The sequence below is a fragment of the Saimiri boliviensis genome, chromosome 13 (assembly GCF_048565385.1).
Source record: "Saimiri boliviensis isolate mSaiBol1 chromosome 13, mSaiBol1.pri, whole genome shotgun sequence".
In the NCBI taxonomy this organism is placed as follows: Eukaryota; Metazoa; Chordata; class Mammalia; order Primates; family Cebidae; genus Saimiri; species Saimiri boliviensis.
Window position 1 is genome coordinate 63670495 of NC_133461.1, and position 25040 is coordinate 63695534.

Genomic DNA, 25040 nt, shown 5'->3' on the forward strand with positions numbered 1-25040 from the left:
TCACTAATAACACCCAAAACATTGGTTCCCACATTTGCTGCACATGAGAATCACCTGAGGGTTAAAAAAACCGAGGCTACATCCCAGACCCTCTAGGTCACAATGTTTAGGGGGACAGTAGCTAAGGGACAAAGGCATCGGTATCTTACGAAGCTCCCCAGATTATTCCAATGTGCAGACAAGCTTGAAACGACTGGCCTAAAAATAGCTCATCCTGGTGACGCTCTAAGTGCTTCTTGTTTACAGGCACTTTTAGCAAGTTGAGTATATATTTTTAAAATACCCAAAAAATATAAGTTAAAGTAATTGTGTTACAATGGCAGACTTTCAGGTGGTAGAAAATAATTGGAGGCGCTATCTCTCAGGGATTGGAAAAGAAAATCTTAACCCTTCTGTAGGTAGAGAGTGGGCAGCCACATCCTCCACCCAAATCATACTCCAAAAAGGCCGGATCTGTAAAGAAATTAATAACTTCATTCTGTCCCACCTGCAACCTAACAAAGCCCTGAGCACTCAGCAGGTGCTTAACAAAGCCTTGATGGCTTGATACTGTAGCATACTATGTGTTTTAAGTCCTGTCCCATTATTTGCATTTTTCCATCATCTACGTATGCCAATGGTAGCTATGTTAGCAGATACGAGGAAATCCAACTTGCCAGGTAAATAAAACAGCAGTGCTCATTCTTACACAAAGGAAGAAGAGTGACCCGTCACTGTGATAAAAACATCCAACTTTGTTTTCTCTGAGCAATAAATTGCAAGCTCTCACATTCCCACAAGGGTGTGGTCCTACCTGTCCAGAACATCTGCTAGTCTCTGGAACTCAGCTGCATGGTCCTCAGCTCTGTAGACCAGGTCGAGTGCTTTCCTCTGGGACATGTGCATGACCAGGTCATCTACATGGTGCCTGATTTTGGCAGTCCATAAAAATAGCTCATCCTGGTGACGCTCTAAGTGCTACATGGAGAAATTAATGTTGTAAATATATGCACATCTATTTAATAACGGATATGTGTGCATACAGACAAGATGTGTTAAGATTCTTCAAAAACTGTATGGTGCTGAGTTGTAACTCACCTCTAGAGCAACTTGCACAGCATCTGTTTGTACAGCCGCAGCATCTATCAGTTCTCTTCCTTGGGCAATGAGCTCTGAAGTCACATTTTGTTCTTCTTGAACATGTAGCTTTTTATCCTACAGCAGAAATGGCCTTTTAAGGATGCTTCATAAAAGCAACTCTGCTTCTGAGCTTTGTGCCTAATGCTATGAGCAGAAGTCAGTGCACAAGGCTCACTTTCAATTGCTTACATTGAAGTATTTTGTTACCCATTCTAATTGAGAAGGAGCGAGCAAGTCAGACTCACAGTGATTTCTCTCAGGTTGGCATTGACCATGAGCAGCAAGTGGTTGCTTTCCTGGGTCTTTGCCTCGGCTTCCCTCACAAGCGCCTCAGCCGCCTTTAGTTCATTGTTGTGTTTTGAAAGGAGGTGATTTGCTGCTTCTTTTAATAACTCCAATTCTTCCAGAGGCTTCTGGTAATTTTCCTGAATTTGTGACAATAAATCTTCAGCAGCCCTGATAAATATGAATGGTTCACATAGTAAGTAAATGAACAACAAAACTCCTATCTCTGAAATAATAGTAGAAAAAATTTATACATATTTATGCCTAGTCTTTTTTTGAAACTGTAAATGATAGATCATAACTTCTTAAGAGTGGAAACAATTTTTCTAAGATAGCTACAGGTATGGTATGTTTCTATTTTATCCTTAACAAATTATCTTTTTTTTTCAATGGTGCATCTCACAGATACATTCATTCATGCCAGGATGTAAACAGTACTTGTACACGTGCACAGTGATGTTCCACGTTCCTATACAGTTTGCTGAAATTTACAGGCCCAGTGACCTTTCAACTCATGAGTATTTCAAGGTAAGCTAGTTAGGATGACCATGAGCAGGCAAAAGGCTTGAAGCTTTCAAAGCTTTACTTCTTTTATCAGCACTGATGATTTTATAAATGATGAAGCTCATTAAAACCCTCCTCCCAAAATTTCCTGGTAAACTTGTGGAGAGTGGGCTTCGTGGGGATCCCAACACAAACTTTCTAATACATTTTAGTAATGGAATTTAAAAAGATCATCTCCGTGAATCTGGATTCAGGAAATTGGGACAGCATTCTGTGTTAGTGGGAACTGCAACCTTGCATTATATATCATACGGCAAGAAATTGAAAGAAGGCTATTCAGTGATTTGTTATGAATTTATCAGTTAATTTATGTAATAAAAGGATTTTCTGCAGCTAGTTAAGAAGAAACAGATTTTATAAAAGCTTTCAAATTCAAATTGACAAAAAGATATAATTTGCACCATGGATAAATGCAAGCTTTAGAATATCAAAAGATTTTTTCCTATATCTTTATAAATATGAATGACATCAAATTGCTTATTTAAATCAATTTCAAATTTTTAGCTGCATAGAATAATAAAATTTCACACTACAAATCCTCGCAGTGCTTGGATATATCCTATTAACTTTTCATTTCAATTTGTCAAAAGAACTGAAAAATTCTATGGAAAATGCCTTCTAAAATGCCCTCAGCTTTCACAGGTATCAGGTCACCAGGTTAAGACACGATCAAAAACATTTTTCAAGGATATAAATTTGAACTCTGACATTATTAGAATAACATCAGGAGTTATTTAAACATACATATAACTTTTAATGATAATAAAGACGTTGCATTTGAGTAGGCAATAAGAACTAAAACACATACATAAAAACACAAACAAATCCAATATATTTCTAATGTCTGATCATGAATCTATTACTTCCTATTATTAAATAGGATATCTCTCTAAGAAAGTTTAAAATAAATTAGCCAGGCATGGTGGCGTGTGTGCCTGTAGTCCCAGCTACTTGGGAGGCTGAAGTGGAAGGATCACTTGAGCCTGGGAGGTGGAGGTTGCAGTGGGCTGAGATGGTGCCACTGCACTCCAGCCTGGGAGACAGAGTGAGCCCGTCTCAAAAAGAAAAATAAGAAAGTTCAAAATAGAGGCGAACTTTTCATCTACAGATGACTCTACTATCTAAACTACGATCACATGAAATGATGCAGTCCTCAATGACTTGAACAAGATTAACCAACAAAAAACCCCCCTCGGTACTCTTCATTAGCTTCTTCTAGCAAAATTAACAGAGGAAACTGGTATTTCTCAACTATGTTCCTCTACAACACCAGTGTCCCATGAAATGCCAGGCAGATTACTTGAACAAATATTCCAGGATGAAAGAAGTATAGCCAAATCCTCCACGGGGCTGCTGATGTGCATGAGCATACTAAAAGCTTTGAGAGGACCTCAGTACAGAACTTGTCTCTCCTTAGTAGACACTGTGTCATGGAACGTGCTTCTTTAATGAAATCTCTTTGGCTGGGCACAGTTGCTCATGCCTGTAATCCAGCACTTTGGGAGGCCAAGGTGGGTGGATCACCTGAGGTTGGGAGTTCAAGATCAGCCTGGCCAACATGGTGAAACCCCAACTCTACAAAAATACAAAAATTAGCTCGGCATGATGGTGAGTGCCTGTGATCCCAGTTACTCTGGAGGCTGAGGTGGGAGAATCACTTGAACCCAGGAGGCGGAGGTTGCAGTGAGCCGAGATCGCACCACTGCCCTCAATCTGGGTGACAGAGCAAGACTCCATCAGAAAGACAAGAAAGAAAAGAAGGAAGGAAGGGAGGGAGACAGGGAGGGAGGGAGAGAGGGAGGGAGGGAGGGAAGGAAGGAAAAGAAAGGAAAGGAATGGAAGGAAGAAAGAAAAGAAGAAAAGAAAGACAAAAAGGAAGGCAGGAAGGAAGGAAAGAAAGAGAAAAAGAAAAAGAAAGAAAAAGAAAAAGAAAAAAGGTGGAAAGAAAGAAAGAAAAATCTTTCAATAGGTCTGGGATATCAGCACAGCAAACACTTGAAAAACAACTAGAAACAGTAATCCGAAATGTGCAGTAAAGGGTCGACGTAGCAGGCAGGAGTCCGCTCTCCTTCAAAAGTCCTGCTGGTGAGGCAGGTATGTTCCCGCCGATCCCTCATTGCTGAGAGTAGCTCACTAGCTGGGCTGTCTGTGCAAGCAACATGGTTTATGCTGAACACCTGCTTTCCTTCTGGGAGTCTAGAGTCTAGCTATGTGCTAGGCAGAGGGTGCCTACCAGTAGAGCTCCAATAAAAACCCCAGATCCTGAATCTCCGGCAAGGTTCCCTGGGCAGAAACGTCACACACACGTTGCCGAATTTTTCTTGCTGGGGAAGGAGTGCTCTCTGGGACCCCACATGGAGAGATTTCATGGATCCCTCCGGACTCTTTTGTCCAATCTGGCTGTACCTCCTTAATAAATCTTAGCCATAATACAGTTATATGCTGAATCCTGGGGGTCCTGTTGAAACTCTGAATGTGGTGGTATTTCTGGAGACCCCCGACACAGCATGAAAAGCCATCAGTCTGTGTGCTAAACTTCTCATCTGTATGACTGCCATGCTCCAGCATGAACCACCAATTTTCTAAGAATTATAATTAGAAGGCAGATAATTCCTAAAATAATCCATGTAATTTGAAATGGCATATATATAAGGATCATCTCTGAAAAACCAGAAAGTGGAAGCCAGAGAATACATCTTAGACTCTTGCTTTTTAAAACAAAAAGTCTCTTTAGTAATACTTTTACCTACAAATCAGAGAGATCAGCAATCTTATAAATAGCTTTATTCCAAGTGAAACCAGAATGGCAGTGACAGAGAAAGGGGTCCTAGAGGTCCCCACCAGTAGGGGTGGCTCAGAAGGCACTGAGAAGAACAGGTGGGGGTGGGGGCTGGCCCTGCCTCTCCCCATCCTCTCAGGCCTCTCCAACCAGGGTGTCCCAGGACCCACCCATCCTAGAGACGGCACCTAGGGCTGGGCTCCGCTCCCTAACCTTCCTCAGCCCCCTACACATCTGAGTTGCTGGGGAGCTTGTTAAGGATGGAGAGTCCCAGGCCCACCTTGCAGATCCTAGGAAGGATAATCTTTGCTCACAGTCTGCCTAGCAGTTCATGTGACACTAGTGTTGTAGAGGAACACAGCTTGAGAAACACCAGTTTCCTCTGTCAATTTTAGCTGGAGGAAGCTAATGAAGAGTGCTGAGTGGGTTTTTTTTTGGGGGGGGAGGGGGTTAATCTTGTCTAAGTCATTGAGGACTATATAATGTCATCTGATTATAGCGTAGATAGTAACATCATTCTATAGATGAAAATTTTACCTCTCTTTTAAAATTTCTTACAGAGATATTGTATTTAACGTGCATATTCAGAAAATAAACTTTCCCCAGATGGACCAGGAGTGGGCAAAAGGCTGTATTGTTCTCTTGTATGTCCCCAACTCCTGGAACAATGCTTACCACTGGGGTTCAGGTCATTTTGCTGAATGAATGAATGAATGAATGAACCTCGGAAGGGTAATGGTGGGAAGGCACAGCCCCACAAAATGAGTCCCTAGGATCTGCAGGGTGGGCCTGGGAATCTCCAACCTTCACATGCCCCCCACAAACTCATGTGTGGGGGTGGGGCTGAAGAAGCTTAGGGAGCAGAGCCAGCCCAGGGGGGTCACCTCAAGGGTGGGCAGGTCCTGGGAAGCCCTGGATGGAGACGCCTGAGGGGAGCACAGCTGAAGCCTCAGTGTGTAGTCTCAGCTGCAGGACTAACGCACGAAACTCAGCTTCTGTCATCACTGCCCATTGCCTCTCACATTTGATGCAAACTTCAGCTGGGCTTCTTTGGCTCCAGTGTTCCCTCACTCCACGGCTCGCCCCCTATTCTAGATTAAGATCTTGTTTCCCTGTCCCCAGAAAGGCCCTCAATGTCTCTGACTGTCCAAATTCCATCCGCCCATCTTTAATGGACCGCGTCTCAAATGCCACTTCCTTTTGTCAGATTTGTGATCAGGGTTCTTATTATCCTTAATATAGGGCAAGTTACTTAAACTCTCTGGACCTCAGTTTCCACAGCTGGATTCTCCCCTACCTGGAAACACTGAGATGATCACGGAACACAATGTGAGAAGCCGGCACCCTCCTGGCACAGAGGAGGGGCTCCATAGACAGCCGCTCACGCCCATTTCCAGGGACTGCACCATCCTCTCATTCCCCCCATGGCCTTTAGATTCCAGTTATCTCAGAGCCCTTCCAAGGCCCTATTATTCTAGTAATTAGACTACTGGTCCTCTCTCCAAAATGCATTCAACTGTAAGCGCCTCCTTTTGCTTTTCACCTAACAAATCAGCATCAAATATTATGCTCTATGATGAAAAAGACATACTCCACCCTCTAGTGTGTTGCTGGTGGCAGTGCACGTTGTTTTAAAAAAATATTTAAAAAAATTATTTGGGAAGCACATGTTAGGAATCCTTAAAATACAAATTCTTTGACTAAATAATTCCATTTCTTTTTTTTTTTTTTTTTTTTTTAATTGAGATGGAGTCTTGCTCTGTGGCCCAGGCTAGAGTACGGTGGCATGATCTCGGCTCTCTGCAACCTCCGCTTCCCAAGTTCAAGCAATTCTCCTGCCTCAGCCTCCTGAGTAGCTGGCATTATAGACATCCACCACTATGCCTGGCTAATTTTTGTATTTTTAGTAGAGACAGGGTTTCGTCTTGTTGGCCAGGCTGCTTTTGAACTCCTGACCTCAGCCTCCCAAAGTGTTGGCATTGCAAGCATGAAACACCGTGCCCAGCCAATAATTCTACTTCTTAATATTTACCCTGATAATAATCTGAAATACAGAAAAAGAAGAGAGATAAGCAGTATATATAAACAAATGTTTAATATTTCAAACTAGAAAAATATATAAAAGATTTGCAAAAGAAGTCCATCACAACACAATTTCAATATCTCACTATCAAGAACAGAGTTTTAATGAAGTATTGTGTAACTATTTATAACAGCACTTCAGACATTCATCACAGCCTGGCAGAGAGACAGCTTGTGCTAGCATACCAAGTAATTAACTGTGCGGAAATGCTAAGAAAAAAGTTGGAAAGGAAATTCCAAACTCCTTGTGACTGCGTGTAAGAATGCTTTGTGGTCTCTGTGTCACTTCACATTATGGCTTTCAACGTAACTGTACTTTTTCAGGTAACAGAGCTCAATTATTCTAGCATAATGTTGACCTGTCTTAGAGTTCATGGTATGGGTGGCCACCAACCATTTTTTTCTATGAGAGTTCACTGCCTTATACTTGATTTGCAATAGAGAGTACCATGAGGCTCTGTTGTTTGTGCTAGGTGGAAATGTCCCAGAATCACAGAAAAGAACAGAAGCTATTGCATGATAGCACAAAGACAGATTATACTCAGTGCACAGATTACACCTTTCTATATTTGAAGGGGTCAGTACCCATCTCTTCATTTACTTGACTACATGACCCCTTCTATTCTCTTAGAATATTCCATTCCCAGTGAGCACGTTCCATCCATGATACCTCCTTCTCCTTTGGAGATAGCATCCAAGTTTCTCTCTCTACTTGGTTGCACTGTGAATGGTAATTATGAACTTACTTGAGTTCAAGGGTGGCATTTTGATGCAACTGTGTGAAGTCTCTTATCTGCATGATTTCTAGCAACAATGTAGCGTTCTGTTGCATGTTCTGAAGAGTAGAATTAAGTAGCAGGAAATCTTCATCCAAAGTCTGATTTAAAGTCCTTGCCTTTTCAAAAATTTCTATGGAGAAAAGTCACCAATCATTTAATAAGCCTCTCAAAAGTGGCTAGTACCAAGTAAAAAACCTAGAACCTTCTCTGCTGAGGACTGCTGTTTACCTAAGCTGAGTTGGACCTCCATGCCAAACCAGGCCACCTGGCATATCCCAATGTATTCTGCACATCCCCTAACTAAACACTCATGAACTTGGGATTACTGGTCTATTTCAAAGTCTTCCCAAGCACCAATAAACTCCTTAAGGGCAGGGACATCGTGTCAACCTCACCATTTTCTTGTACCTGGCAGAGACATCTGTACATGAAAAATAAATGTTCTCAAGAAATATTTACTATATAAACAAACCACCAGTGCTTGACCCTATTCTTTTTATTAAACATAATTTGTTATAATAATTTCTTTACCTTTTGCCCTATAAAGTCTAATTTGCATTGGATTCTGTATTTTGTAAGCCCATATAAAGAGAAAAGTGATCATATGTTTCTGGTAGCCAGAAAACTAAAACTAGCATGCTAAAAGCCAGAGCACACCCAACTGAGAAGTGATTCAATTATTCAAATATGATGGATATACTTGGTACCAAACTGAAGTCCTAAATCCTGTCAGCTCCTATTCTGGGCAAATGAAGGGGAGGTACCATAGCAACTTTACCGTAACAGGACTTGAGAATTAGGATCTAAGTTTTAGGCATAATGCAGAAAATAAAGAGAAATATGCATTTTTTTCAAGCTAAAATTCTCAGTGAAAGACTAAAGCTTGCACACTTCAGGAACCCCAAACTATTCCAAGTCCCTCTGGTTCCAGAAAGCCCAATGCAAGACATATACATCTATTCATATGTTTAATAAAGCAATGGTGACTTCTTACTAGATAAGCACAGACACTTCAAATTAGACACGCCCACACTACCTTTGATGTTCATCTGCAGCCTCTCAATGGCTGTGGCCAGGTCTTGACTCTCCTTGAAGATTCTCTCAGTTGCCCTATTCACCTTTTGGGTATTCACTACCACTCTAGTGAGCTGGCGGAAAAATAAAAGTCTCAAGTTAGTTTGACTTTAAGTAATTAGCTTGACTTTAAAATGCAAGCTTCAGTATTCCATTGTTGCTGCTTATAAACAACAACATACATTCCAGAATATAGAGTAAAGATGAGCACTATCACGCAAGCCGAGGTTAGTTTTTTGGGGTTAGAAATAAACTAACTAGTTGATGAAATAATTTACAACTCACTCAGCGTAAGAAAAGATGGGTATGTTTTCAAAAGCAGCCTAATTGGCTATTAAACTACAGGTTCTTCTAGTGCCTATACTGTGAAGGCCCTCAATTCACTTTAAAACCCAAGTATATAGAATATAGAAAGTAAACCTTAATCATTTGTATGGCCTATGAGACATTAGTGTCTAGGACAGCCTTCCCCAAACTATGGCCCGCGGGCCACATGCGGCCCCCTGAGGCCATTTATCTGGCCCCCCGCCACACTTCAGGAAGGGGCACCTCTTTCATTGATGGTCAGTGAGAGGAGCACAGTATGTGGCGGCCCTCCAACGGTCTGAGGGACAGTGAACTGGCCCCCTGTGTAAAAAGTTTGGGGATGCCTGATCTAGGAGTTAAGAACACGGAATCGGGCAAGCTGGTTTTGGACCTGATTCCGCCAGGCGGTGGATAGACCCAGACACCCCCAGCACTGCCAGTAACAGCTGAGAAACAGTGATGCTTACCTCCTGAGGCTGTTACGAGAACGAAACAAGACGATGGCCGTGAGGTCAGCAGCCCAGGGGCTGACATTTAGCTGTCCTCCCCTGTTATTTTTACTGAGATTTTTACTATTTGTAAATGGAAAGGTTGTTTATAATTTCCAAAAATGTGAAGTAACTCAGATTGGGTTTAAAAGTATCTTCTAGTCAAGACCAAAGAGAGTCTTCTTTAATGGATAGAGAGAATTTATTTTAATCAGTCTATCGCTTCCAATCAAATGTTTGCTTGATGAGGTACTTAAGCCCAAACGTTAACCCTTAAACTCTTTCTAAAACATCATTAATTTTAAATTAACAGGAGGCAAACTATGCTTTTTTTTTTTTTTTTTGAGACAGAGTCTTGCTCTGTTGCCCAGCTGGAGTGCAGTGGCGTCATCTCGGCTCAGTGCAGCCTCCACCTCCTGAGTTCAAGCAATTCTCCTGTCTCAGCCTCCAGAGTAGCTGGGACTACAGGCACCTGCCACTGCACCTAGCTAATTTTTGTATTGTTGGTAGAGATACGGTTTCACCTTGTTGGTCAGGCTGGTCTTGAACTTCTGACCTCAGGTGATCCACCTGCCTCGGCCTCCCAAAGTTCTGGGATTACAGGCATGAGCCACTGTGCCTGGCCACTATATATTTTAGGGTGATGTTTGTGTATGTTGATAGAGATTAAATCTCCATATGTATAGATACACCATCACAGTACACACACACACACACACACACACACACACACACACACTCGTGAGTGCATGCACATGCACACACGAAATTCATAAATGAAAAAAATAGTCAGTGTGGCGATTCTTCAAGGATCTAGAATTAGAAATACCATTTGGTCCAGCAATCCCGTTACTGGGTATACACCCAAAGGATTATAAATCATTCGATTATAAAGACACATGCACACGTATGTTTATTGCAGCACTGTTCACAATGGCAAAGACTTGAAACCAACCCAAATGCCCATCAATCATAAACTGGACAAAGAAAATGTGGCATATATACACCATGAATATTATGCAGCCATAAAAAAGGATGAGTTCATGTCCTTTGCAGGGACATGGATGAAGCTGGAAACCATCGTTCTCAGCAAACTAGCGCGGGAACAGAAACCAAACACCACATGTTCTCACTCATCAGTGGGAATTGAACAATGAGAACACATGGACACAGGGAGGGGAACATCACACACCAGGGCCTGTCCGGGGTGGGGAGGTAGGGAAGGGATAGCATTAGGAGAAATACCTAACGTAGATGATGGGGTGATGTGGGTGTAGCAAACCACCATGGCACGTGTATAATTATGTAAGAAACCTGAACACTCTGCACATGTACCCCAGAACTTAAAGTATAATTTAAAAAAAAGAAAAAGAAAAAACAGTAAATTTGACAATAGTCCTCCCTCACCACTTGCAGAGGAGGAGATTCTTTTTTAGGTCACTAAATGCCATTCCTCTGGCACAGGCTAAACAGAATAAATAATTCCCTGATGACATAAAAACAAGCTCACTTGCCACTCGGGGCCCTAAAATCAGAACCACCCTAGCCTGAAGCCTGAAGGCTGCACAGACACCAACCACATCATGAGGTCTGTGCCCTCTCTGCTCTGCCCAGCGAGCTGCAGAGAGCATTACTGGTGTTCAGTCAGTGCTGCTGTGCTCACCACGTGCTTGGTTATTGAATGAATTTAGAAGGAAGAAACCTCAGCAATCTTTTCATCCCCACCCTTTTTTCCAATGAGAAAATGAAAGTCAGAGCCAAGAGACTTCCCCGACTCTGTCCTCAACAGAGATGATAAGATACATTAAGTTGGGAGCCTTTTCCCACTAAGCCACAGAAACTGGCAAGGTCAAAACCAATTTGAGGAGAAAGTACCTGGAGCACAGCTCGTGGGATAAAGAGACTGGCGTGATCTAATCAGAACCTTCCAGACAGCCCCAAGGCAATTGCTCAGGAGGGCTGATATGAGGGACCTGGAGGAAGGCTGGCTCATTATGGAGAGACTTTACCTTCTCTTGCAGTTTATCTGTTTCTTCTGCAACACCTTCAAGCTTAATTTTTCCCAGGTCCTTTTGCGTATTTTCTTTTAATAAAGATTCCTAGGAAGAATGGAGGAAACAAATTACGATGCTTCAAAGTAAAATGTTTTGCTTCTTAACTAAGAGGCGCTTGTTATTTCTTTTTTTGGTCACAGAAAGAAATTCTTATTTCCTTGGAACTGTCATTTAAAAAAAACAAAAATGGATCATATTTACTTAGGTTTCAATTATAGTGACATGATTCCATACTGCCATCCTTTGTATTATATTTCTGATACAGATATAAATTTAAAATCTGGCGTGTTAAGCAGAATCTGATACTGCTGCAATTCTCAGATAAAAGTCTGGCTTTATTTCAATAGCAGAGTCACAAAAATTTAACTATAATTGCAACACCTAAGAGAAAACGCCTGTTAGGCTAAACTACAAAAGAATTCAATAAAGAAAGCTTTCTAAATACTAAAAATAAAGTGCATCACTTACGCCAACATTCTTCTAATTTCTTTACTTGTATGGTTTTATTTAAATCTTAAAACTCAATGAATATTCTACACAAACACAAAAAGTTACTGAAAGGAAATGGACAAGTGGCTTATTTAGAGCAAATCATTCAAAACAAGTTAAAATTTAAATCAAACATTTGTCTTCCTTGATAAATATAAAAGAGTTATAACCTGGGGACCCAGATTGGCAGGTAACATACTGATTGTGTACAGACTGATTGGGAAAAAAATTAAATATTCTTTGTTTTAATAGATGTAAAAGCTCTCATTTTTCAAAAACACTTTTTGCTGTTTGAGGAAAATATAACATAGAAACATCTCTTAGAAGTCCCTAATCTTTCTTAACTACCATTATAGATAAAAGACTACTGCACATCAAGAGGGCTCACAGAACCAACCCCATCCCAACGCACACATAAACACACACACACACCTAAGGAAGTGTTCAGTTTGAGGAAAGCTCTTATCTAAGAAAAGGCATTTAGGAATGGCCACCCTTTTTATTGCTGCTTGGCACACTGTCTAGATTATGTCAAATTCTAATGTACATATAAAGCAAAATTTAAGAATCACATTGTTTTCCAATTAGAATTAAAAGTGGGTCAGGTGCGGTGCCTCACGCCTGCAATCCCAGCTATCTGGGAGGTCAAGGTGGGAGGATAGCTTGAGCTTAGGAGTTCAAGACCAGCCTAGGCATCTCATCTCTACTAAAAATAAAAGTAAAAAAACTAGCGGGGCATGGTGGTGCGCGCCTGTAGTCTCAGCTACTTGGGAGGTTAAGGCAGGAGGATCCCTTGAGCTCGGGAGATTAAGGCTGCAGTGAGCCATAGCTGCGCCACTGCACACTAACCTGGGTGACTGAGGGAGACCTTGTCTCAAAAATAAATAAATAAATAAATAAATAAAATAAAATAAAATAAAAATGCTATAGTAAGATGCTGTCTACTAAGTTAATTTCTTAACTCCTCATCCTTTTTTGACCCAGGCCCTGTTGATGAAAACATAAAATTCTGACTTACTGACAGACATTTAATATAGTTTTCCAGGGAGGAGAGACTTTTGTGTCCTGCAACTCTAGTGAAGAGAAGAACAATATACTTAAAGAAAATGGTTCATCGTCAGCATGAGCCAACTTTAAAGAAGATACCGTTCAGATTTGTCTTCCGCTTTTATAATAGGGCAGCTGTTTACAAATAGCCAAAGTTGTGTTACAGGAAAGCAAGTAGACTTGGTCTTATCCCAAAAGGCAGAAAGAGGACCACAGAGGGCAGCATTTATAAGGAGTCCTCTAGAGACCAACGACAGCTGTCCCACCGTGAAACACGTTAGCATGCAAGATAAGCAAGTGCTGGTCCCTGGTTACAGTCAAGGAAAGGCTGGAAACCTGCCCGCGGGGGCCGACGAAAGCTGGGCTCTCGTACCGTCAGGGAGGACACATGGAATGACTCCCACCATTCCCACTCACTACATCCCTGAATGAGAGAGGTTAAGTGTCTGTCCAGCTCTGTATTTCTAACACCTACCTGGAGATATTTAGTTGTATTTTCCAGGTTTGACAAAATTCCATATGGGACAGGGACAATGCCAGTGAGGTTCAGAGAAAGAATGGCATCACCGATCTCATCCAAGCCATTCAGCAGCACACCTGTACACTCATCGTCACAGGCTATACGAAAAATGTTTAAAAAGGAGGGTCAAAGTTAATGCGATGTGGTCTGCCCGTTTTTTCCACAGGGCTGCATAAGCTGTTTTGTGAAAATGACATATGTGGTTAGAGTACACTCCAAGACCCATGTGCACATCTGATCTCATTCTCACTCCAACTGTGCCATGGGTCACGTGGCAGGAAGTGCTAAGCCCCTATTCAATAACGATGCCAAGACTCAGATCAGATAAGGAACTTCCCTGAGGTCACACAGAAAGAAACAGCTAAGGCTGAGAGTGACGCCCAGTTCTGGCACATATTTCATTCTATTGCCCCCATCTTTATGGTGCCTGGCTCATCTTTAACTAGGACCCACTCACTGAATCCCAGCATTTCCTTCCACAGCCTGCTCTGTCACCTCCTCAGACGGTTTGCAAATGCATCTTTCGCAAGTACAAGTGAGGGACACTGGAGAGAATAGTGGGAGTGTTTGTACCTATACTTAACACAAAAGTAAAAGCAAAAAAGGTCTCCAATGCCATGATCCCAACATGCCTTCTTCTCTTCCCCATGAAACCCTGAGAAGACATCCCAAGGTGACTATCATGCAGTTGCTGGCAAAATAAATAACTGGAAAAACAAAACTAACAAAATCCATGGTAGGCCGGGTGTGGTGACTCACACCTGTAATCCCAGCACAGTGGGAGGCCAAGGCAGGCGGATTGCCTGAGGTCAGGAGTACAAGACCAGCTTGGTCAACTTGGTGAAACCCTGTGTCTACTAAAAACACCAAAATGAGCCAGGTGAGGTGGTGGGTACCTGTGATCCCAGCTACCTGGGAGGCTGAAGCAGAATTACTTGAATCTGGGAGGTGGAGGTTGCAGTGAGCCAAGATCTCATCGTTGCCCTCCAGCTTGGGGGATGGAGCAAGACTCCGTCTCAAAACAAAAAAAGAGGCCAGGCGCAGGCCGGGCGCGGTGGCTCAAGCCTGTAATCCCAGCACTTTGGGAGGCCGAGGCGGGTGGATCACGAGGTCAAGAGATCGAGACCAACCTGGCCAACATGGTGAAACCCCGTCTCTACTAAAAATACAAAAAATTAGCTGGGCATGGTGGCGTGTGCCTATAATCCCACCTACTTGGGAGGCTCAGGCAGGAGAATTGCCTGAACCCAGGAGGCGGAGGTTGCGGTGAGCCGAGATCGCGCCATTGCACTCCAGCCTGGGTAACAAGAGCGAAACTCCGTCTCAAAAAAAAAAAAAAAAAAAAAAAAGAGGCCAGGCGCAATGGCTCATGCCTGTAATCCCAGCACTTTGGGAGGCCAAGGTGGGTGGATCATGAGGTGAGGAGTTCAAGACCAGCCTGGACAACAAGGTGAAACCTCGTCTCTACTAAAAACAAAAAAATTAGCTGGGCATGGTGGCATGTGCCTGTAATCCCAGCTACTTGGGAGGCTAAGACAGGATAATTGCCTAAACCTGGGAGGCGGAGACTGCAGTGAGCTGAGATCTCGCCACTGCACTCCATGCACTCCAGCCTGTCAACAGAGCAAGACTCTGTCAAAGAAGGAAGGAAGGAAGGAAGGAAGGAAGGAAGGAGGGAAGGAAGGAAGGAAGGAGGGAAGGAAGGAAGGAAGGAAGGAAGGAAGGAAGGAAGGAAGGAAGGAAGGGAAAGAAAGAGAAAGAAAGAAAGAAAAAGAAAGAAGGAAAGAAGGAAAGAAAGAAAGAAAGAAAAGAGAAAAGAAATAGAAAAAAATCCATGATCGCCAAGAGCGGAAGCTATCATGAAATTTGGGCAACACAAATGAGAACCCCAAAAAGCTGTTTCCTCTCCCATGCTGAGTCACTCCTGGCTCCACTAAAGGAAATACTAATGCCTCTAAATGAGAAAGTTGAAACCTCTGTGCTGCTCTGAGTGCCAGAGAAATAAACTCGTATCTTAGCACTTCCGGCCTCAGCTAGAAAATGCACGATGAAAGGTTTAGTTCAGCAGATGTAACAGCAATCTTAGAAAATAATAAAATGAAAATAAAATATAAGATAAAATAGGACGTTCTATATCCTACTGACACTGTAGCGTGCTGTCACCACTTCTTTCCTGATACATTTGGGAGGAAAAACCATCTTTACACATTTACAGGAGAAATACTCACAAACACAAGCCGTTTCCACCAGAATGTGCCTCAGTTCACACTCCTCGCACCGGATCCCCGAGGCCCCCAGCCTGCAGGCGCACTGCCCAGATGTGCGGTCACAGTCATCGTGGACAGAGCCGTGAGGGTTACAATCACACTTCTGGCAACTGCCACCTGGTGTTTGAGGGTTCCCATAATAGCCCAAGGAGCACCTACAGAAAAGAAGGGATGTAGGTAGACAGGAAGGTCAACAACAGCTTCTAACTCGCAACAGTAACCATTTCCATCCAATGAAATGCAAAGCACAGATCCATTCATCTTGGGAAAACTTGTTTCAGAACAGTAATGAGGTCCTATTTCAATCAGGGACATTCAAATTAATAATGACTCCCAGATCACTATAGTAGATATGCCCAATACCTTATAAAAGGAACAGAGTACCCCAAGGATTTCTGCATGACAATTCACCCGCGTACCTTTCACAAAGTTGTCCTTCATAGCCCGGGAGACAGGCGTCACAACGGAAATCGTGGTCACCTTCCAAGACACAAGTGGGACTAAAACTGGAGGAAAAGAATTTCTTTTTGAGTTTTCAGATATACAACTTCCATCTTTCTGAAGGTACTTATTATTCATTATTCTAAGGATACACCATACTGGTCTCAAAGTTAATGTGATTACACATAGCTTTTTAGAGCTTACAATCTACTGGGCAAAAAGAAGGAAAATAAACGCAATCAATGATGCACTCACATCTTGTATCCAAAGGACATTCATGAGACCCTGTCCAGGGACAATCGTGTGAATGTGAAGTGGAAGAAGACTGACCTTAGGGATTATCATTAATTAGCCACCCAACAAGAGAGTGTGCCAGGGAAAAAGGGTCTTTGTTTACTAGGTGATAAAGTGGTCAGAGAGTTGAAACAACAATGAGCAAGCATGAAAAACAGCAGGGGGAAGATGGCTGAACACACGCTGACAAACAGAACTTTATTGACTGTAATGAAAGATGAGAAAGGCAAGCCGGGGAAGCAAAGCCAAGAGAGTGAGGCAGAACTTGAGAATCAACGGACCTAAAGGCAGGCAGGGCGTTATGCGGTAGGCTACCAGAAGCAAAATGACAGAGCCTCTCAAAGTTTAATCATCGACTAGGATTTCATCTCCTTATTCATGGGTTTCTGCTTTTGTTTTATTCCTTTTTCTCAATGTCCCCTGCCCTCTGCCTTCACGTTTCAAATGACCAATGCGCCATCTAAAGGCTGAGCTGGGCGTATACAAACTACCGGAGACAACAATAAAAAGCCAAACGCGTTAGAGCCAAGTCTGGTTCCTTTGGTTAGCAAGGTGAGGTTTCCAGCATCAGTTATCAGTGCCACACCACTTCTGACCTTTTTCCCTCCTTAAAATAGTAAAGAGACAGACTTCAATGGAAACAAAATATGTAGAAAATAAAGCATGTGTTTGTTAGGACATCTCAGATTTAGAGCACACACAGAATGTTCACATCCTCACAATCTCTTCCTGACAGCACAGACTTTAATTTATTGATGTGGACTTCAGGGATGTTTATAACCTTTTTAGGACTGAAGAAGTAAAATATTCAAACAGTACAGAAATGCACAAAGTAGTGGGATAAAATGTCCTTCCAAATACTTCTCTGGGCACATATCGCCACCTATAGATGGGTATGAATAGACATGCAGATGTGAATATTTTCCAAAATAGCATCACGCTACATATTCAATTACGTACTTCAATTAGCCATGTCTCCAATTCTGTGCCTACAGATATGCCTTATGCTTTGCTCCATGTTTGTACAATATTTCACTCCAGGAATGTAATACAACGTATATGATCAATTCCCTGTAAGTAGATTATTTCCATTTTCCCCATTCCTGAGTACAAGCAATGCTAAACACATCCATCTTTACACACACATGAATGCATTTCTATAGCATAGACTATAAAAATGGAATTGATGAGTCAAATTTTACAGATGTAGATTTAATACAAAAGATAAGCACTAATAACAACAAATTTTAGGATGCTTCATAGCTTGCAAGGGAAGTGCACAAAGTGCCTCTCATTCGGTACTCACCGTCAGGTGTCCTTTACTTGGAGGCAATAAAAAATAGAAGATTCAAACAAATATTAAAAGGAAGACTTCTTTTCAGTATATCAAAAGTCAGCATTTGACCTTTATATGTTCAATACCTTGCCAAATATTCTAAGTGATAATGAAATATTATTGATGAATTACAATTCATTTGAACCAAAGAAGATTAACCCCATCTCTACTAAAAATACAAAAAATTAGCTGGGCATGGTGGCGCGTGCCTGTAATCCCAGCTACTCAGGAGGCTGAGGCAGGAGAATTGCCTAAACCCAGGAGGCGGAGGTTGCGGTGAGCCGAGATCGCGCCATTGCACTCCAGCCTGGGTAACAAGAGCGAAACTCCATCTCAAAAAAAAAAAAAAAAAAAAGATTCTTTGATATTCTAATTCTCACTTTAAAAATCTCTGGTTCCTTTCTGTATTGAGATAATTCTGTATAAGCATCATGAGTACAAGGTAGAAACTATTCCCAATTTTATCACCATGTGGCATTTCAGCACTTAGGCACCGGCTTACATAAATTCTAACCCCATTCCCTTAAATGGCAATTGGGTTCTTTTGTATCATTATCAATAAAATTAATAAAAATTCATTTCCATGCAGATTGGATACATATGCTGTGGGCTAAAATGAGTCATAAAAAAACAAAACCTAAAAGTCCTTTCTTTAACTGGTTCCATCCAAACATCCTATAGCAACACAGATGCTTTGCTTTTGAAACGATTCTCTTCCAATGCTTTTGAGAATGAATGCTTTTTCTTAAAATTAGCCTTTTGCAACCCATGGAGAATATTCATCAACACAGACCACTCAGAGACCCTTGAAAAGGAGGCTGAACTGGAAGCAGCCCTGGGCAGCCCAGCATGCCAGGCTGCACCTGTTGGGGCTCACCTGGCAGGGGGGCTGTGAGGACAGGCACACAGAGCACAGTCATTTGCTGAGCCAGTCACCTTCCCGTAGTAGCCAGAAGCACACACTTCGCAATGGTCACCTGCTGTGTTATCGCTGCAGTTCTGGGAGCCCACATTTAAAGGAAGAGGGAAAAAATGGGAGATTGTTAGAAATACTTCTTATCTGGTAGTAGCTAAGCACTGCCACATGTTCTATCAGCCAGCCTTTAAAAACATTCTTCAGGAAAGGGGGGGCATTTTCCTCCATATTTTAAAAATCCTGGATACATTTCCAGTTCTGCGGCTTTCATTCATCATAAGACTGCATTCATCCAATACAGCCAAGAAATTACTAGGACCTTATTCTTAAGGAAAATAGACACAAGGGCCCTAAAAGTAGTTTTCAGAACTTTAAAACATAGATTAAAAATATTTAGTGTCCCCCCCCCGAAAAAAATCTGAAATACCAGTTTTGCACATAGTCAGGGTTCAACAACCACATGTGAGGAGCTGAAGAATGGATAGAGGATTCAGGAAACAGACAACGAGGGACGAAAACTCATGGTTTTAGATCACCAATAATAGATTACTGCAATCAACAACTAAGTTCCAGTTAATTTTTTTTTTTTTTTTTTTAAGAGACGAGGTCTCCCTGCGTCGCCCAGGCTGGAGTGCAGTGGTGCAATACTAGCTTAATGCAGCTTTGCCCTCCCAGGCTCTCAATGGTCCTCCTGCCTCAGCCTTTCACGTAGCCTTTCACATCACCATGCCTGGCTAATTTTTAACTTTCTTTTTTACTGATAAGGGGTCTGGCTATGTTGCTCAGGCTGGTCTCAAACTCCTGGCCTCAGGTGATCTTCCTGCCTCCTAAGTAGCTGGGACTACATGCCTGAGCCACCTCGTGTGACATTTCCAGTTAAATTTTCTATTATCCTTTGGACTATAGTCTTCCTGTTAAAAAGAGTACAGTTTTTTATTTTGTTTTGTTTTGTTTTTGTTTTTGTTTTTTGAGACAGAGTCTCACTCTGTCACCTGGAGTGCAGTGGCACGATCTCAGCTCACTGTAATTTCCACCTCCTGGGTTCATGCAATTCTCCCGCCTCAGTCCGAGTAGCTGGGACTACAGGCACTGTGCCACCATGCCCAGCTAATTTTTGTATTTTCAGTGGAGAAGGGGTTTCACCATGTTGGTCAGGCTGGTCTCAAACTCCTGACCTCAAGTGATCCACCTGCCTCAGCCTCCCAAATGCTGGGATTACAGGCGTGAGCCACCACGCCTGGCCAAGAGTACACATTTTTAAAGTTAAAAGAACAAGCAGTTCTTGCCATCTGATTCCAATTTGAAATTGTCATTTGCTCAATTCTCTATTTACTCAGCCCCTGGGCACAAGATTCCGTGTCTGATGTAGAAAAACCAGGATCACCAAGGAGCCCCTGAGCAAACTCCCAGACTGACCCACATTTTTATCCTTGGCAGTGAGAGGAAAGAAATCTTTTTGCATGTTAAAAAAAAGACGATTTTAAGTTCATTTAAATTTTTTAAAAATTCTAGTATTTTCCATTTTAAAGTTCTATTCCTTTTTTTTTTTTTTTCCTGATGAAGATAAATTTTACTGGGATCTACTTGACCTCTCAAACTGATCTCTCTTTAGAAGTAAAATTTGTAATCTCTCTCTTGAAAAGTAAATGTGCTAAAGACATGTTTTAATCACATGGCCTAAACCTGACAAGGAATAAATATCAGATGATGAGAGAGAATTGAAGATTTTAAGGTTTTCCACTGCTAACACCAACTCCCCCTAGATGGACTGTGGGCTCCCTAGAGAAGCAAAGACAAGCTTCCCCAAGAGTGGCGAGGAAAGAAGGACCTTCTAATGAGAACTGACGTGTGGGCTGAATTCGTTGCTATGGGGAATGCACAGAGAATGCCTGCCAATTTTTCGTTGATGTAAAAAGGTTCAGTTGTATCTCCCAGAAGGTGGTGGTAGGGCAGGGGTAACCAGGAAGAGGGGCTCCCAAGCTACCGCCCTGGTCCTCAGTCTCCCCACGCGCTTCCAAGCCATGCTTCCAATCAATCACTTTTATGGTAATACCAAACACCCAGTGACCTAAACATCCTATCTGATGACAAAATCAGATCCCAAAAGGTCTTCACATCCACCTGTACAATAAGTACAGAGGGAGCGCTTAGGAGGTTTTGTTGAGGGGAAATGAATTGCACTAAACCACAAAAGGATTAGAAAAACTGAGGACAGAAAGGAAGGTCGTGAGCTCGAAGAGCAAGGAAGAAGGGACTGAGGCGCAGTACTGGGGGGAAGAGTGCAAGGGTCTTGTGTCTAGTCAACGTGGTGAGGCGGCAGTGACAGGGTGGGCACGACTATGCTGTTCCGGCTGTGCCGTGGAACGTAGCACCTCGAGTTAGGGAGGGATGCTCCCACCGACTCCAGGAGCAAAGGCGTTAGGCTCAGGGCACGATACTGAAGACAAATGGTGACATGCACTCCCCCAGCTGGTGAATGAACCCGTGACCACTCCATCCGGCCTCCAGGTATGTGAGGGTATGTGACTGGGAGGGCTGAAGATTCAGAGCCTTTGGACATGGGAAAGAGGGATTTGATCAAGTAGTTTCACAAGGTATTTGTTAAGATCCCACCACTTTTCTTTTTTCTTTTTCTTCTTCTTTTTTGAGACAGAGTCTTGCTCTGTTGCCAGGCACCAGGCTGGAGTGCAGCGGCACGATCTCGGTTCACTGCAACCTCCATCTCCCGGGTTCAAGCAATTCTCCTGCCTCAGCCACCCAAGTAGCTGGGACCACAGGTGCGTGCCACCACACCCAGCTAATTTTTGTATTTTTTAGTAGAGACAGGGTTTCACCATGGTCTCGATCTCTTGACCTCACGATCCGCCTGCCTCTGCCTCCCAAAGTGCCTGGATTACAGGCATAAGCCACTGTGCCCGGCTGATCCCATCACTTTTCATGGATAAATCTGAACTCATGGTTTATCTCAACAGCTCCAAAGAATAAAACTGCACCAACAGATGCATGGTCCATGGGCACTGGGTCCAGGAAGAATCAGAGCTGCCCAAAGGCGCAGCTCTGGGATTGAGCTCTCCATTGCTGGAGGCATGTAAAATACACACTAAATTACTGCCTGGCATGGATGTTACAATTCAGACTTAAGATCTGAAGGGATGGCTAGAGGCAGTGGCTCATGCCTGTAACTGTAGCACTTTAAGAGGTCAAGGCAGGAGGATCATTTGAGATCAGGAGTTTGAAACCAGCCTGGCCAATATGGTGAATCCCCGTCTCAACTAAAAATACAAAAATTAGCTGAGCGTGGTGGGGGTTGGGGGCACCTGTAATCCCAGCTACACAGAAAGCTAAGGCAGGAGAATCACTTGAACCCAGGAGGGGAGGTTGTAGTGAGCAGATTGTGCCATTGCACTCCAGGCTGGGTGACAGAGCAAGATTCCATCTCAAAAAAAAAAACAAAAAAATCCATCTCAAAAAAAAAAAAAAATCTGAAGGGACTCTGACAAGAATAGAAGAAGCACTGCAACCCTGAAATCCCATCCTCTAAGCCCAGATACCAGTCTTTGTTTATAATGGCCTCTGGTGACAGGAATTGGCAGTAAGTGGTGACCATGCATGAAGAAGTCCCTAGGGACAAACGCAGAATACAGATCTGTAAAAAGCGGGAAACGTCGAAATCAAAATGTGGCAGGAGGCAGGCTGGGAAGCTGCAGTCCTGATTCCTCTGTTCTGGCTCCTGCGTTTTCTGGCGATTGGGCCACACCCAGGATCTCCAAGGCTTCGGGTGTGTTCTTGGTGGGTCGCTCATTTCCCTTCAATGCATTATTTTACCCAAGACGAGTTAATCTTGGAACAATTTATACCAGTACTCAGTGTTTCCACCTGAGTTATTGCAAAGCATGAGCCTTCAGGAGTAGGAAACAAACATCGGATTATTTTTTTATCTGCCTCATTGGCTTAAACAAAATCATGGACACAGGAGTCTGTCCTGAGTCACAGCTGCAAGGCTTCTGTCTGGGTCGCTTAATCGTTTACAGTGGTCAGAGCTCTCCACGTGTCCCTGAGACCAATCTTGGTCTAGGAGAAGGTGGCTGAGAAACAAACACACACTAACATGTAAATAATAATGTGCTGTGTTATCATCCCCTAGAAAACATGCTTTTTTTTTTTTTTTTTTGAGATGGAGTCTGGCTCTGTTGCCCTGGCTGAAGTGCACTGGCGCGATCTCAGCTCACTGCAATCTCTGCCTCCCAGGTTCAAGTGATTCTCCCTGCCTCAGCCTCCCAAGTAGTTGGGATTACAGGCACCTGCCACCATGCCCAGCTATGTTTCTGTATCTTTAGCAAAGACAGGGTTTCGTCATGTTGGCCAAGCTGGTTTCGAACTCCTGACCTCAGGCAATCTGCTTACCTTGGCCTCCCAAAGTGCTGGGATTATAGGCATGAGCCACCGCACCAGGCCAAGAATATGCATTTTTTTTTAAATGAAAGGAGAAGGCAATACTTTACACAGATAAATACATTTTCAACACTGGCATTAACTTATTTTAAAATTCCCATGTGAGCCCCAAAACTTTATCAGACACAGTTCTCATTTATTTTGAGTATGGCCACCAGTACTGCAATTAAAAACAAGGCATGCAACTATAGTCATGCGTCACTTAAAGATGCGGATCCTTTCTGAGAAATGCATCCCTAGCTGATTTCGTCCCTGTGTGAACATCATAGAGTACACTTACACAAACCTAGCTGGCACAGCTGACTATATACCGAGGCCACGTGGTAGAGCCACAAATCTGTCCAGCATGTTACTGTACTGAATACTGTAGGCAGTTGCAACACAGTGGTAAATATTTGTGCACCTAACTCTATCTAACATAGAAAAGGTACAGTGAAAATACAGTATGATAGACTTATAGGACCACTGTCCCATATGCGATATGTTGTGGACCCGAAGGAAACGTTATTTGGTGCATGACCGTAATTCCCAAATTGATGCCCATAAATATATTCATCAAGAAAGTAAAATTTATAAAAGAATTTCCACTGAGAAGGTCACAACTACTAAGCTATGCCCTCCTCAAGGAAATATGTTTATATTTTATATTCAGCTAAATTTAACCTCTCACTAAACCAAGGCACAGCTGTGACTTAGACCAGAAATCTGACACTCAAGAGTCCACCTGAATTCTAAGCTCAGGCAAGCACCCCCACAAACCAGCATACCAGACACTTCCCAGTGTTGGGGTCACAGGTGTCACTATGGTTGTTGCAATTGCAGGGCACACAAGGAGCAATCAGAGGGCGCGGTCCCCTGCCACCCCACGCTGGGAGCTTCCCTCTGTGGTACCCAGGGGCACAGTCCTGCAGGGATGCAAAAGGGAGGACAAAGAAGTCTGATTAAAAAGTGAGTCAAGGACTTGAATAGACATTTCCCTAAAGGAGACACAGAAATGACCAACAGGTATATGAGAAGAAGTTCAACATCTCTATCATCAGGGAAATACAAATCAAAAACACAAGGTGATACCACCTCACACCTGTTAGAATATCAACTATCAAAAAAACAAAAACTGACAAGTGTTGGTGAGAAACTGGAACCCTGTACACTGCCAATGAGAGTGTAAAATGGTACACTAAAAACCAGCAGCTATACCGTTTCTGTCTCTCCAAAGATGGAAAATTCAAGTACCATATGATTCTCCAAGTCCACTTTCGGGCACACACCCAAAAGATCTGAAAGCAGAATCTCAAGGGGATATTTCAACCCCTATGTTCATAGCAGCATTATTTTATTCACAATAGCCAAGATGGGGAAGCCACCCAAGTTTATTCCTTGTCAGATTAATGGAAAAGCTAAATGTAGCATGTATGTACAATGGAATATTACTCAGCCTTAAAAAGGAGGGAAATTCTGATGCATACTACAACATGGATGAGCCTAGAGGACCTAATGCTAAGTGAAACAAGCCATTCACAAAAAGACAAATTTTGTATTACTCCACTTACTTACTTACTTTATTTATTTATTTTTGAGACAAAGTCTCACTCTGTTGCCCAGGCTCTAGTACAATGGCTCGATCTTGGCTCACTGCAGCCTCCGCCTCCCAGGTTCAAGCGATTCTCCTGCCTCAGCCTCTGAGTAGCTGAGATTACAGGCAGGCGCCATGTATTACTCCACTTATAAGTGGGCCCTAGAGTGGTCAA

General features: G+C 42.7%; 1 protein-coding gene across 1 annotated transcript in view; it reads right to left on the reverse strand.

Moving 5' to 3' along the window:
• Positions 1–25040, reverse strand: part of LAMA1 (laminin subunit alpha 1) — a 180642-nt gene that overhangs the window by 43316 nt on the left and 112286 nt on the right. Inside the window, exons 29-39 of the mRNA XM_003924833.4 lie at positions 24060–24197; positions 18802–18923; positions 16273–16359; positions 15815–16008; positions 13542–13684; positions 11486–11575; positions 8645–8756; positions 7576–7738; positions 1365–1575; positions 1078–1194; positions 794–957 (exon numbers count right to left, since the gene is read on the reverse strand). Coding sequence (XP_003924882.1) covers positions 794–957; positions 1078–1194; positions 1365–1575; positions 7576–7738; positions 8645–8756; positions 11486–11575; positions 13542–13684; positions 15815–16008; positions 16273–16359; positions 18802–18923; positions 24060–24197 — 1541 coding nt within the window. The remainder of the gene's footprint in view (positions 1–793; positions 958–1077; positions 1195–1364; positions 1576–7575; positions 7739–8644; positions 8757–11485; positions 11576–13541; positions 13685–15814; positions 16009–16272; positions 16360–18801; positions 18924–24059; positions 24198–25040) is intronic.